This window comes from Sinohyriopsis cumingii, chromosome 15, assembly GCF_028554795.1.
Source record: "Sinohyriopsis cumingii isolate HCF-2022 chromosome 15, ASM2855479v2, whole genome shotgun sequence".
NCBI lineage: Eukaryota > Metazoa > Mollusca > Bivalvia > Unionida > Unionidae > Sinohyriopsis > Sinohyriopsis cumingii.
The window spans coordinates 7,790,540-7,807,653 of NC_142975.1; the positions used below are offsets into that span (position 1 = coordinate 7,790,540).

Sequence of the window (17,114 nt, forward strand, 5' to 3'; positions counted from 1 at the left end):
AGTTCAATAAAATATCAATAATATATAATAACATTTATTGTTTCTTGTACAATTTGAATGATTTTCAGCAGCATTTATATTTCCTGTTTCTGATAGCTGTAATTTTATTGTTTATTTTGGGCACAATTTATAACTTCTTTTCACAGCTTTCCATGTTAAATTTCTTTTTCGAATTTGTTGTTGTTGTTGTATTTTTGTTTAACTTCAATTGGATTTAACTGCCCTCAAACAAGTTTTCATCTTGTTTTCCGTTTTAAAACATAATTTCACTTTTCTCCTGACCTGAATTTTCTCGATATGGACCCATTTTTTAACATTGTCTCTGAAACTTTTGTTTAAATAATGCTCCATCTGGTCCCATTCCACGACGAGCTTTCAAATAAGTATTTGTTCCATTTATTGTTGAACAGATGATCGTTGTAAAAAGCTTTCTGATTGGTCAAAATTTTAATTGACCAATGAATCGTCGCATAACAGAAACTGATAGGAAAAAGCATGTTTGCTAAACATGGCGATTCGAATTTTCGAGCGGGACGAGAGATTGAATAACCATTTGAAAAATGTGCGGCAATGAGAATACCCTGAACGCAAATTTGATGGGAACATAATTGATGAATCTGTATGAAAACTGAATGCCAGGACAAGCATATTGCATTTTGTGCCATAAAGAGCTTTACAGTAGCGGCTAACGTGCTAAATAAGACAAGGAATTGAATCAAGAATCAGGATGATTTCGAAGTTATACAACTCCAAACGGATTAACTATAAGGAGGGACAACGTGTAGATCACTGGTGGGAATTGTTGCCAGATATCCATGTCTATCAAAGATAGTCATATCTTTGCGGAATTTTCTTGGCTGAAAAGTAGAATCTACTTTCAATCTCGTGAGGCATTATTGTTTATATTATCAAAATATTCTTGGTGTGTTGGAATTCAGCGTAAAATAAGAGTAATTATATCATGATAAACATTTGTCACGGCTGCTTATGAAACAAGGACTAATTCGAGAGACCACAACAGCATCATAGTTTATGCAATCAAAAATCCAGTCTACAGTACAAGTGACATAAGGCAGGCTCCTAGCTTTTCTTCTCATAATCAAATTGTCTCAAATGGATGCTTTTCTGTAATTTTGCATTATTTTCACGGCTGAATTTTTCAATGCAGAATAATATTTTATATATGTTTATGTGTTCACAGATGCCTGTGCATATGTTCCAGTCTTGATACTTAGACTTTTAAAACCACTTAATTATTTTGTGTCAGATACTTCATATCATGTTGTATAAACAGTATATGTTGTACATCACAGAAGGCCTCAAGGTAGATTAGTTCTGTAACTAATTGAATTACCTTCTCTAAATAAAGTCATGTATTATTATTATTATTATTATTTTTATTTTTATTAACTCCCATTTCTCTTGCCTTGGATGTCATATAATTACAACATCAGTATAATTGTGTTTATGCACACATAAATATCACCTTGGTTAATATAGTCCTGTTTAATTCATATCCATTATTTCTTTGAAACCTGCTGAAATGTCTGAAACACTAAAGAAAGCTTCAGTAAAATACTATATAATGATCAAAATTTTAGTGAAATCTTACAAAAGTTTTAGTCAGTTTTTTGTGAAACCTCACACATATTTCAAAGAAATTTGAGAGACCGCAACATAATTTCAAAGAAAGTTTTGGTCAAAATATTTGTGAAATCTCACCAAACTTTAAAGTGAAATGAAAATTACTGAGTGATGCCATGTTGGATTAGGTTTTGTATGCAAGAAAGAAAATGGCATTGCCTCTTAGGACAAGAAAAACCTAAATCTTATTTGATAATATCTGTCAAACTAAAATTTACGATCCATTTTAAAAATTACTGTGGATATTTATCATTGATTCCCAATAATGCCTAAAAATCATTAGGCAGTTTAATAAAAATCTGAAGTATATTTTTTATGGTTTAGGCAGAAATTGCTTGAAAAATCCATCTGAAATCCACCTTGATATTTTCATTATTGGATGGGGTTTCTGCAGGTATTTCCATCTAATTAGGCAGAGGTAAAGATTCCGCCTAGTAGCAGTAATTTGCGTATCTCGAGCTATATTCCACCCTGAATCTGCCTAAAAGTGATAATAAGGGGAATCTATGCCAAATAAGCGGAATAAACAGATTCCGCCTAGTAGGCGGAATAAACAAATTCCGCCTAGTAATAGACAGACTAATTTGCATATTTTGAGCTGTATTCCACCCTGAATCCACCTAAAATTTATAATAAGTGTAATCTAGGCTTTAAGTGAAATCCACTTTAAAATTCCACCTGGAATCTGGTTAAAGTCAGGGTGGAAGTCTTTGTACAGGTGCTTTCCAAAAAGTATCTTCTCTTACAAAACCTGAATCTTTTCTATGTAAAATCAAAAATAGAAATGAAGATATAATTCCTTTTGTTACTGAATATAATCCAAGATTGCCTAATGTAAGATTATCAACAAATATTGGGATTTATTACAATTATCATGTACAGCAAATGTAAAATCGCTACATGAAAGCAAACCCACACTTGCTTATTAAAGGACTAAAAGTCTTAAAGATTTCCTAATTAATTCTAAACTAGAAAAAACATCATATACAAAAGGGATCATCAACTAAATGTAATATACCCAGATGTTCACACTATTCTTTTATTAACGAAAATACTTCTTTCAATAGTAATAACATGAAAGAAACTTTTAATATGCATTGTGATACTAACTGTGCAACAACAAATGTTATCTATTCGATCACATGTAAAAAATGTGGCATCCAATATATTGGACAAACCAGTCAACAAATATCTAAACTTATGAACCAACATAGATCAGATATAATAAATTATATCAATAAATCATTTTCATCTCAAGTTGCCACACATTTTAACAAGAGCTCCCATACTTTCTTCTTTCAATCTGTTGTTAATTTATAGCTGATTCTGAGATGGAGCCTCTGCTAAAGGAAACATATTGGATTCACATCTTAATATGGTATATACAAAAGGTATAAATTCCAAAACGCTATATGACATTCATTAATCAAATTATTTATTTTTTGAATTATATCCCATGTTTACAATTAGATAAGAATATTTTTATATTATTCTAATTTACGGAATAAATAATTGAAAGTATCAACTAATATCATACCAGTAAGTTTCAAAATTCTTTAAAAAGGAAAAAGCATTTTAAAATTAATTCTTAATATATTATGATTAATTATTTATAAAATACTTGCACCATAACTTTTTGAGTTTTGATGAAATATTGAACATTTATCAATAATATATAAAGATATAACATTATTTTTATATTTTTATAGTTTTGCATTTATCTATTTTATAAAGAAATGTGCATTATAAATAATAAAAATATTAATAAAACTATTTATCTCCATTTATTCATAAATGTTTGAGATAGTTATACATAGAGATATATGTATGTTTAAAATCTAGCTTTATGTATTTTATGTATTAAAAGCATTAACCTGTGCTTTATATGCATATTTCCATGTCAATTATTCGTTAAAGAATAAGACAATTAGGTTAAAAATGTAAGCTATGACATCATCTTGTTTGTCATATGGTTTATATCATTGATCACTTAGAAATGTAATATATTATATAATAATAATATATTATTATATAACATAATCTATTTAATGACATAAGCAATGATATTGAATCCCATTTGAATTCAGTCTGATGAAGTAATAATGCAAAACTGGTCAAATATACTATGTGCTGGTGTTGTTTATTTTATAATTATTTTATTATATATATATATATATATATATATATATATATATATATATATATATATATATATATATATATATATATATATATATATAGTCCTACCCTCTTAGGGCAAAGTGTGACTCTTAGTTTAGAGTGTGTGTGCATGTGCATATGATTTTGATTTTTAATGTAGCTTTAACAATTTTTCAGTCATAGTGCTATGATGTCTGCAATGTGACAGTTTATAGTGATGTCTAGCACTGGGGCATCATGCCGCAGACATGTAGCTTCATGTCCCATCCAGTCACATTATCCTGACACCACATCAACCAGTCCTAATACTAACCTCTTAATGCTGAGCGCCATGTGAGGTAATGGCTAGTAAAGTTTTTATAAGTCTTTGGTAAGACTCGGAGAGAGTGTGTGTGTGTGTGTGATTTTGGACTTTTATGTAGCTTTAAAAAAAAATCAGTCATAGCGCTACGATGTCTGCAGTGTGGCAGTTTAGAGTGATATCTAGCACTGGGGCATCATGCCGCAGACATGTAGCATGATGCCCCACACACATTATCCTGACACCAGGCCAACCAGTCCTAATACTAACCTCTTATTGCTGAGCGCCAAGTGAGGCAGCTATTAGAATCATTTTGATAAGTCTCTGGTATGACCCGGCAGGGAATCAAATCCTGGATGACCTCCCGCATCTGAGGCGGATGCTCTAACCACTTAGGCCACCAAAGCCATCCTTAGTTTAGAACTGGATAACTCCAAACAAGGGAGTAAAGTCAGAACAGCTAACCAAGTTTAGGATTTCGAATGTATCAAATTGCATTTACAAAACATAGTGTTATTGTACGCCCTAAAACGTAACATTATAGTTTAGAACCAACTGTGAGCATAAATATAAAAAACACGATCAAATATTGCAAACCCAGTCCCCATAACTATCTCAAGTTTGAAAATTACATGTAAACATGGGACATAGAGGAAAAGGGTTTAGAATCATCTTACCATAAAATTAAAGCTGTTCCATAACTAAATTTCAAAGGAAGAAACTCGAAGCCCACACCCCATGTGCTAAGACCTGAACATTAGGAAAAAAATCATATAATTATGGGATTTTGTTCTGGTAGAGGTAGACATGCCTTTAGCAAAAAAGTTCAGACCGGATCTCTGGTGCAACTTTTATACTTGACACACCGCAAGCACAAGCCAATCAGAAAGTGGCTTACAATACATGATGGAGCTACAAACTGAAGGAAGTAAAACTGCCATCATGAAGAACACAACCGAAGATCAAAATCTAGTAAGAGGTTTTGAATGTTGTCTTTCATAAAGAAATTTATACAATGAATACATACAAAATAAGTCAAAGAAGATTGTGCAAAGTTATAGCAAATGGTTTGCAAAGTGAGTCAAGCACACTCTGAGTAACCAAGGTTTAAAGTTTGGTTTGCAAATGGAGTCAAACACAGTCAGTAACCAAGGTTTAGAGATTGTTTGCAAATGGAGTCACTTAGCTCACACTGAGTAATCAAGGTTTAGCAAATGGCGTGCAAAGGGAATCAAATTCACACTCAGTAACCATGTTGCATGTCACTTTATTGATGGGTTAGTCCCACTACAAAATAAATATTCAAACAAATTCTGTGAAATATTAAATTAAGGATTTAATTTTACCGGCCTTAAATGAAACAACTATCTTATAAACTCATATACAAGTCATATATAATTGCAAACTGCACAGACCCAGATCTGCTGTTGCATAATCAGGTAACAGATTTGGGTCCATATAGTTTGCTAGGTATGACAAGTCAGACAAAACACACAGACTCAAATCTGCTGTTGCATAATCAGATAACAGATTTGTGTCCATATAGTTTGCTAGGTATGACAAGTCAAACAAAACACACAGACCCTGATCTTCCAGTGCATGATACTATGATTTCATATGTGACTTTCTTTCCTTTGCCTATGGATGCCATCTGTCAAAATGTTTACCTGTTTGTCTTTTGCTTATAGTGTCATATCAAATAATGATTACTAAATTCAAGGCATGTTGCTATTTTAAAGCTTCAATCTAACATGATTAATCTAGCATTAATTTAAAAATGTAGCAATTAATGCCATATATGCTCACTTATAAGTCAAGTCCAACTGCAAACTGCACAGATCCAGACCTGCCATCATATAAAGTGCCAGTGGATCTGGGTCTGTGCAGTTTCTTTAAGGAGTAATCTTCAGAATAAACAACACACACTCTGATCTGGAGGAGCATTATGCTATGGCAGATCAGGATCTTTGTTGTTTTCAGTTTGACTTCTAAGCATGTATATAGAGTAGCTCCTATTGTAACTGACAGAATTTCACAAAAACTGAGCAATGTATTACACATTTTCAAACCAAGGTCTACATATTTAAGAAAAGAACAGTGCCAGATCACCTTTACTGCTGAATATACAACAACCCTGATAGACTACCTTGCCTGATCAAGTCTTTTCTCAAATTCATCAACATCGCCATGTCTCTGATACACCATCTGGCTGCGAGATGCACCAAATGAACGTTGAGAGGATTGTGGAGGAGAGTCAGTCAAAGGTAGATGCAAAGGACTGGAGCTGATAGTGATGTTGTCAAAACTGTTTATCAAGGCAGAAATATTCTTATGGGGTTTAGGACTGTAATTTGCATCTGAGAGACCAATGACTGTGTGTGTCTCTATGGGTGATGAACTCCTGCGCATACTTGATGCTGATGGAGTAAACTCATCATGTGAAGGTGAAGGCTGAATTCTGGTTACCCCAAATGGTCTGGAATTTTCATTTGGCTTGCCTATGGTTGCCTCCTCTTTGGGAAACTCTTTACGCTTTTCAAGACTGTAAAATGGATCAAACATAGACAAGACATTGTCTTTTTCTACTGATGATGAACGCGTGTGGATCTTTGATTTTGGTTCATTAGACTGATCCAGTAATGATAAAGGCTGAATTTGTTCTACCATAGAAGGTGTGGTATTTTTGCTTGGTCTGACCAAGGTTGTCTCCTTTATGGATAGTTCTTCCAGCTTTTTGTAGCAGATAAGATATTCTGGATAGCATTGCTTCAAATCAAAGACAACAAATATGGAAGGGTTGTCTACACTGTCGACGCATGAGTCAAACAGTTGGTGTGCTGTGCCTCCTGGTTTTTCGGGGGGCCGTGTATAGGTGGAAGAACCAATAGTATACTCTCCTGTCAAGACCTTAGCGAAGAACATGTACCTATCAGCTGTACTACTGGAATTATTTGTGTAGCAGTGACTGTACTTGGCATCTCGAGCAAAATAAGCCCCTTTCCCATATCTTGTACCATGTTTGCCGCAAACACGGAAGTCAAAACAGTTGGTGCAGATTCCTTGCACAGTGTCCATGGAGTTTGTGCCATGGAAGAGATTCTTTTCATCTACTTCCTTGGTTTGACCTGCTCTCTCCAAGCTGATCTTCATGCTCTTTTTCTGCCTGCAACACAAAGACAAATTACCAAACATTTATTTCCTTGTCTGCCTGAAGCATAATGACAAAATATCAATGTTTACTGCTTTGTCAGCAGTGAAAAAATAGCCAACAATTAAAAAGTCCTAAAACAGAATAGTAGTTATTTTGAAATTTATTTCTTATCAATTCTTATATTTAACACATATATATCAGTTGATAATAAACATTCTACAAGCTATAAACAATTCCAATAAAATGTGCAACCATTACAACAGTCAAGTTATAGAAACACAAAAAGAGGAACAATTTTCTTAAGTTATCCCCCTTGAATAAAATGTTAACCATGATCTTGTCTTTAACAAAGGTCACTCAGAGGGACTGATGCTCTACTGATCTGAAAGGGTTTCCAGGAATCCATGACAAGTTTACTTGTTTTACCCTTTTATTATTTTTAACTACCAGATATTTAAGAAATCTCTTGAGAAACTCCTTCATATCAAATTCAGAAATAAAACAATATCCTTACATGTTCAAGTTGATCTATTCTGAAGATATCTCAAAGTGCCTCAAAGTGCTGTAAAAAATATTTTGTTATAGTCTTTGACCTTCATCCTGTTAAAAATTGATCAAAGATCAATGAACTTGTCTCAGATAATGTAAAGATTTGCAAACATGCTTAGTTTAGTTAAATCTGTAATTCATATTGTTTTTTTTAAAGCAGAATCATTATAAACATTCTTCACTGGGTTCAATGAAAGTCCATTAATATCTTCATATTTGTCTTTGCATGCTCACACTTACTAACAAGCCAGTAAATCTTAAGCCCAAGTCTATCCCATTCCCCTTCAATTTTAGAGTGCTGACTGTCAAGTTATTCATTGGAATGCAAACAAAATGTCTGGTCAAACTTAACTTGCTCAAGTTACTGTGTTCATTAGATCAATGAGTTATAAATATGTAAGCATCGATAAATTGGTAAATCATGCCTGGTTTCAAAATTCTTTTACAAAGTAAAGATATGCTGCTGGTCAGATCTGCATCACTGCATTTTAAACTGATTCAATTTTCAAATATTTCTGTCAATGCCACATTTTGATACAAAAGGAGTGGTAATAAGATTTGCATTAGGACCATTATGGTGCCATTTTGGAGGTCAGATGGGGTGCCATTTTGGGGGTCAGATGAGGTGCCATTTTGGGGTCAGATGAGCACCATTTTCATTCAGAACCTGGGGATAATGTTGAACTATTTAAGTTAAGACCATAATGCTGATATATCATTCACTGAAGTAAGACTGTAATGTTGGTATATCATCAACTGAAGTAAGACCATAATGCTGGTATATCATCCATTGAAGTAAGACCATAATGCTGGTATATCATCCATTGAAGTAGGAACATAATGGTGGTATATCATCCATTTATGTAAGACCATAATGTTGATATATCATCCATCGAAGTAAGACCATAATACTGGTATATCATCCATTGAAGTAAGATCATAATGCTGATATATCATCTTCTGAAGTAAGACCATAATGCTGGTATATCATCCATTGAAGTAAGATCATAATGCTGATATATCATCCATTGAAGTAAGACCATAATGCTGGCAAATCATCCATTTATGTAAGACCATAAAGCTGGTAAATCATCCATGTAAGTTAAGACCATAATGCTGACATATCATCCATTGAGGTAAGACCATAATACTGGTATATCATCCATTGAAGTAAGAACATAATGCTGGTATATCATCCATTTATGTAAGACCATAATGCTGGTATATCATCCATGTATCATCCATTTATGTAAGACCATAATGCTGGTATATCATCCATTTATGTAAGACCATAATGCTGATATATCATCCTTTTAAGTAAGACCATAATGCTGGTATATCATCCATTGAAGTAAGACCATAATGCAGGTATACCATTTATTTATGTAAGACCATAATGTGGTATATCATCCATTTATGTAAGACCATAATGCTGGTATATCATCCATGTATGTAAGACCATAATGCTGATATATCATCCATGTATCATCCATTTATGTAAGACCATAATGCTGATATATCATCCATTTATGTAAGACCATAATGCTGGTATATCATCCATTTAAGTGAGACCATACTGCTGGTATATCATCCATTTAAGTGAGACCATAATGCTGGTATATCATCCATTTATGTAAGACCATAATGCTGATAAACTATCCATTTATGTAAGACCATAATGCTGATATATCATCCATGTATCATCCATTTATGTAAGACCATAATGCTGGCCTATCATCCATTTATGTAAGACCATAATGCTGGTATATCATCCATTTAAATGAGACCATACTGCTGGTATATCATCCATTTAAGTGAGGCCATAATGCTGGTATATCATCCATTTGTGAAAGACCATAATTCTGGTATATCACCCATTTAAGTAAGACCATAATGCTGGTATATCATCCATGTATCATCCATTTATGAAAGACCATAATGCTGGTATATCATCCATTTAAGTAAGACCACAATGCTGGTATATCATCCATTGAAGTAAGACAATAATGCTGATATAACATCCACTGAAGTAAGACCATAATGCTGGTATATCATCCATTTATGTAAGACCATAATGCAGATATATCATCCATCTGTGTATGACCATAATGCTGGTAAATCATCCATGTAAGTTAAGACCATTATGCTCATATATCGTCTATTTATGTAAGACCAAAAAGCTGGTATATCATCCATTGAAGTAAGACCATATTGCTGATAAATCATCCATTTATGTAAGACCATAATGCTGATAAATTATCCATTTATGTAAGACCATAATGCTAGCATATCATCCATTTAAGTAAGACCATAATACTGGTATATCATCCATTTAAGTAAGACCATAATGCTGGTATATCATTCATTGAAGTAAGAAAATAATGCTGGCATATCATCCATTTATGTCAGACCATAATGCGGGTATATCATCCCTTTATGTAAGACCATATTGCTGATATATAATCCATTTAAGTGAGACCATAATGCTGGTATATCATCCATTTAAGTGAGACCATACTGCTGGCGTATCATCGATTTAAGTGAGACCATAATGCTGGTATATCATCCATTTCTGTAAGACCATAATGCTGGTATGTCACCCATTCAAGTAAGACCATAATGCTGGTATATCATCCATGTATCATTCATTTATGTAAGACCATAATGCTGGTATATCATCCATTTATGTAAGACCATAGTGCTGGTATATCATCCATTCAAGTAAGACCATAATGCTGGTATATCATTCATTGAAGTAAGGCCATAATGCTGGTATATCAACCATTTAAGTAAGACCATAATGCTGGTATATCATACATTTAAGTGAGACCATAATGCTGGTATATCTTCCATGTATCATCCATTTAAGTAACACCATAATACTGATATATCATCCATTTATGTCAGGCCATAATGCTGGTATATCATCCATTTAAGTAAGACCATAATGATGGTATATCATCCATTTAAGTAAGACCATAATGATGGTATATCATCCATTTAAGTAAGACCATAATGCTGGTATATCATCCATTTATGTACAACCATAATGCTGATATATCATCTATTAAAGCAAGACCATAATGCTAGTATATCACCCATATTAGTAAGACCATAATGCTGGTATATCATCCATGTATCATCCATTTAAGTAAGACCATAGTGCTGGTATATCATCCATTTATGTAAGACCATAATGCTGGTATATCATCCATTTATGTAAGGCCATAATGCTGGTATATCATCCATTTATGTAAGGCCATAATGCTGGTATATCATCCACTGAAGTAAGACCATAATGCTGAAACATTATCCATTTATGTAAGACCATAATGCTGGCGTATCACTCAATTAAGTAAGACCATAATGGTGATATATCATCCATTTATGTAAGACCATAATACTGGTATATTATTCATTGAAGTAAGACCATAATGCTGGTATATCATCCATTGAAGCAAGACCATAATGCTGGTATATCGTCCATTTATGTCAGACCATAATGCTGGTATATCATCCATTTATGTAAAACCATAATGCTGGTATATCATCCATTTAAGTGAGACCAAACTGCTGGTATATCATCCATTTAAGTGAGACCATAATGCTGGTATATCGTCCATTTATATCAGGCCATAATACTGGTATATCATCCATTTATGTAAGACCATAATGCTGGTATATCACCCATTTAAGTGAGACAATAAAGCTGGTATATCGTCCATTTATGTCAGACCATAATGCTGGTATATCGTCCATTTATGTCAGACCATAATGCTGGTATATCATCCATTTAAGTAAGACCATAATGCTGGTATATCATCCATTGAAGTAAGACCATAATGCAGGCATATCATCCATTTATGTAAGCCCATATTGCTGGTATATCATCCATTTATGTAAGACCATAATGCTCGTATATCATCCATTTATGGAAGACCATAATACTGGTATATCATCCATTGAAGTAAGACCATAATGCTGGTATATCATCCATTGAAATAAGACCATAATGCTAATATATCATCCATTTAAGTAAGACCATAATGCTGGTATATCATCCATGTATCATCCATTTATGTGAGACCATAATGCTGATGTATCATCCATTTAAGCAAGACCATAATGCTGGTATATCATCCATTGAAATAAGACCATAATGCTGGTATATCATCCATGTATCATCCATTTCTGTAAGACCATAATGCTAATATATCATCCACTGAAGTGAGACTATGATGCTGGTATATCATCCATTGAAGTTAGACCATAATGCTGGTATATCATACATTTAAGTGAGACAATAATGCTGATGTATCATCCATTAAAGTGATACCATAATGCTGGTATATCATACATTTAAGTAAGACCATAATATTGGTATGTCATCCATTGAAGTAAGACCATAATGCTGGTATATCATTCATTGAAGTTAGACCATAATGCTGGTATATCATCCATTGAAGTAAGACCATAATGCTGGTATATCATACATTTAAGTTAGACCATAATGCTGGTATATCATCCATTGAAGTAAGACCATAATGCTGGTATATCATACATTTAAGTGAGACAATAATGCTGGTATATCATACATTTATGTAAGACCATAATGCTGATAAATCATCCATTGAAGTAAGACCATAATGCTGGTATATCATTCATTTAAGTAAGACCATAATACTGGTATGTCATCCATTGAGGTAAGACCATAATACTGGTATATCATCCATTGAAGTAAGAACATAATGCTGGTATATCATCCATTTATGTAAGACCATAATGCTGGTATATCATCCATGTATCATCCATTTATGTAAGACCATAAAGCTGGTAAATCATCCATTAAAGTAAGACCATAATTCTGGCATATTGTCCATTTAAGTAAGACCATAATGCTGGTATATCATACATTTAAGTGAGACAATAATGCTGATATATCATCCATTAAAGTAAGACCATAATTCTGGCATATCGTCCATTTAAGTAAGACCATAATGCTGGTATATCATCCATTTATGTGAGACCATAATGCTGATATATCAGCCATTTCAGTACGACCATAATGCTGGTATGTCATCCATTTAAGTAAGACCATAATTCTGGCATATCATCCATTTAAGTAAGACCATAATGCTGATAAATCATCCATTGAAGTAAGACCATAATACTGATATATCATCCATTTAGGTAAGATCATAAAAAAAGTCAGGATGGCTGTCAGGGTAGTCATTTTTGAGTTTGGATAAACTTTTAATCTAGGAACAACTAAATTGGTTCTGAAATATGGCTTCCAGAGTGTTTCAAATGTTCAGCCAATCACATGCTAGATTATCTGATTATTATGCATGCATCCTAAGCATGACTCATCTGTCCAAGATTTATATGACATAAGCGTATTTTCTAAGTTGAATCAAATTTTGATTATAAAATTTTGCTCCTAGGATGGCAATGAGGTCAGCCAATCAGATGCAAAATCGCTTCATTTATATTTGTATCAAACTCATATGAGATGTCAATTATATATTCCAAATTTGATCCAAATCTAACAAGATGGCCTCCAGAGTGGTTAAGTAAAGTTAATCAGATGTAAGCTAAATCACATAAATTAATATGCATGGATCTCAGTCATTACTGAACTTAAATTTGAGGTAACAATAGAAGTGGATTAGAACTGGACTCCAGAATTATTTATTTATCGTGCACAGTGCATGCTCAGCCATTTAACAGCTTCATCGTCAGCAAAGTGCAGAACCTGCAGTCTACCAGGGAACTTTTTCAGTGGACAGTTGTTCATAGTCTGTGACATGGTCTGTAGAGCTCCACAGCTACAGGAAAAGTCAGTGGCCTGACCCCTGTGGACTCCAGAATGATAAGTGACAACTGCTTACCGATGGATGAAGTATTACAGATGATGGGTGATACACTAAGGATTATAACAGGGCCTGGATGCCATAAGCTCACTTGCCTTTCCAGATTTGAGAGGTAAAAAAAGAGGTATAGTTCCCATCAGTATTTCATACAAATAATACTAACCCATCATAAGCCATCCACAACTCCCTGTTCTGCACTCTATAGATATAGCTGATATTAATCTCACTGGGATTAAGAGTGGCCAGGAAGGAGCATTCCACCTTTTTAAATTCAGCAGAGGTTTGTTTCAGCTCCACCAGTTCAAAGGCATGTGCTAGATCCCATGGGACCCAGCCAACTGGTAATGGTACTTTAACCCCAGTAGGGACAGCAATCTTCTCAGGACTGTAAAAATGATCATGACAAATTGTGTAAAGATTTTGAATTTTAAGAATATATGTGTAAAACTAGTAATCCTTACAAACACAGTACATGTATATCCTATTTTAAATAATTTTTCTAACCATTTTCTAACCCATTTTTCCATCAAATTTCCAAACCATTATGTCCAAACACATTCCAGGCTCCCCATGGGGAATGTCTCAAAGCTCTACTTGACTATTCTATTTCCCATTCTGATTCCTATTTTTCATTCTTAGACTTACTCCAGGCCCTGTCCCAGGGCTGAAGAGTCCAAGACAAATGAACACACATGTGAAACACCCCAAGTCCTATTTTAAATACAACAGTATAGCTGATGCTACATGATCATGACTTAAGGAACACAAGAAAACTTTTTTTTTAAAAATGGATTTGGACAATAAAACTAATGAGCAGATCTATGTACACGAGAGTGAAGTACACTGCATATTCTAGGCATCCCGTACAGAAATTTATCATGGATTCCGTATATGGAATACTTCAGGAATCCACATGGAAGAATTCCATAAGTTTTTCAGTTGATATCTCTTCCGAAGAGATATCGACTGAAAAACTTATGGAATCAGACAATTTATTCCATATCAATTCCATAAGTACTTCAACGCAAGTGAAAATTCCATATGCAATAAAGTTGCAACTTTAATCCATAAGCACTTTTTTCCATATGGAAAGCAGGCTCATGTATTAAAGTATCAAGGAAAAAACTCTCTGAAGAATTAATAACCTAAACTATCTAATTAAAATAGAAATATTGGTGGGAGTCAGATTACATGTACATGTCAGTGTAGCTGATATGGAAGGATGAACATATAATGATATAAATTTGAAGAAAACACATGTCAGTCAGTTTTCTTTAATTTATTTCCACAAATGTTTAAAAACAAAGACATGACCCAAAAAGTAGAGAAAATGTAAACATGATCAGAAAATTAAAATCTGGTAGTACAAGCATAAATGAATCTTAGGACTTAGAAAATTTTGTGCAAAGTTGATTTTAGGCTTGATCTGATGTTTACTCTGAAAAATAATTTTTTGGGCTTTCTATTAAAATATGCTTTACAAAAATCATACCCAAGTGAAAATTTAACTGAAATTTCAGCAGAATCACATTTTTTGACATTCACTCACATGTCATTTTTCACTACAATTATGGTATTTTAGAAGATTTTACCAAAATTTCTGAAAATATCATTGAAAGTTTGTCACTGAAATTTCACTGACTCTGCCAACATTTCTGAAAATATCAGTGGGAATTTGTGGTTGAAATTTCACTAAGAGTTTATCAAAAATTCTAAAAATATAGTGACATTTTGTGATTGCAATATCAGTGACATTTTAATAAAAAAATATCACTAAGATTAATATTAATTAATTTTTTTGTTTCTTGTACAATTTGAATGATTTTCAGCAACATTTATATTTTCTGTTTCTGATAGCTGTAATTTTATTGTTTACTTTGGGGACAATAACTTCTTTCCACGTCTTTTCTTGTTACATTTTTTCTTCAAATTTGTTGTTGTTGTTGTATTTTTGTTTAACATCAACTGGATTTAACTGTCCTCAAACAAGTTTTCTTGTTTTCCATTTTAGAAACAGAATTTCTCTTTTCTCCTGACCTGAATCTCATTTTTCTCAATATGGACCCTTTCTTTAATATCGTCTCCAAAACCTTTTTAATAATGCGCTATCCGGTCCTATTCTACAATGAACTTTTTAATAAGTATTTGTTCCGTTTATTATTTACAAGATTATCGCTGTAAAAAGCTTTCTGATTGGTCAAAATTTTGTACTTGCCCAATGAATCATTGTATAATGGAAACTGATGGGAATGAGCATGCTTGCTGAATATGGTGATTCAAATTTTCAAATGGGATACAAGACTGAATAACCATTTAAAAAATGTGTGGCAACGGAACTAGCTTGAGAGCAAAGTCAGTGGGAACATAATTGGTCAATCTGTATGAAAACTGAATGCCACGACTAGAATTTTGCTTTTTGTGCCATAAAGAGCTCTAGAGTAGCGGCTAACATGCTAAATAGGAAAAGGAATTGAACCAGGATGATTTCAAAGTTATATAACTAAAAACTGATTAACTTCCAGAATGAATTTAAGGAGGGACAACGTATAGATCACTGGTGGGAATTGTTGCCAGCTATCATGTTTATCAAAGATAGTCATATCTTTGCGGAATTTTCTTGGCCCACAAGTAGAATCATCTTTCAATATCGTTAGGCATTATTGTGTATATGATCAAAATATTCTAAGTGTGTTAGAATTCAGTGTAAAATAAGAGTAATTATATCATGATAAACGTTTGACATGGCTGCTTATGGAACAAGGGCTAATTCAAGAGACCACAACAGTATCATAGTTTGTACATTAATCAAAAATCAAGTCTGCAGTACAAGTGACAAGGCAGGCTTTTAGCATTTCTTCTTTTCATGTCTCAAATGGATGCTTTTCTGTAATTTTCCATTATTTTCCAGTTGAATTTTTCATTGCAGATTAATATTTTATATTTTTTCTATGTTTATGTGTTCACAGATGCCTGTGCATATGTTCCAGGAGTAGTAAGTAGGGATACCCTAGCCTCAATGGGAATTAGCATTACAGGACCCCCTGGGACAATCTAGCCTCAGTGGAAATTTAACATGGAGAAAAATCGTGGGACAATCTAGCCTCAAGGGGAATTTAACATGGGAAAAGTCTTGGGTCACTCTAGCCTCAAGGGGAATTGAACATGGGATTTTTTTTTTTTTTTTTTTAAATTTTTAAATTTAAATTTAAATTTAAATTTAAAAAAGGGGTAGGCAATTGAAAAGTCATTCTCTTTTTGAGAAATATGGCTGGCCCTGAAAAGGGCCTTTGGGTTTTTTTCTTCTGCTTCTAATTTCTTCTTTTTCTCCACCAAGTTCTTATTTTATCTCCTACACTCTTTCTCTTCTTTTCTTTCTTTTTTTTCTCCTGCTCTTCTTTCTTCTCTTCCTCCTCTTCTTTCTCCCTCTTCTCATTTT

At 33.4% G+C, this 17,114-nt stretch overlaps 1 protein-coding gene across 1 annotated transcript in view; it reads right to left on the reverse strand.

Annotated features, from left to right (window-relative positions):
* Positions 1–17,114, reverse strand: part of LOC149781225 (uncharacterized) — a 96,193-nt gene that overhangs the window by 2,671 nt on the left and 76,408 nt on the right. Inside the window, exons 9-10 of the mRNA XM_089935308.1 lie at positions 13,842–14,063; positions 6,252–7,268 (exon numbers count right to left, since the gene is read on the reverse strand). Coding sequence (XP_089791434.1) covers positions 6,252–7,268; positions 13,842–14,063 — 1,239 coding nt within the window. The remainder of the gene's footprint in view (positions 1–6,251; positions 7,269–13,841; positions 14,064–17,114) is intronic.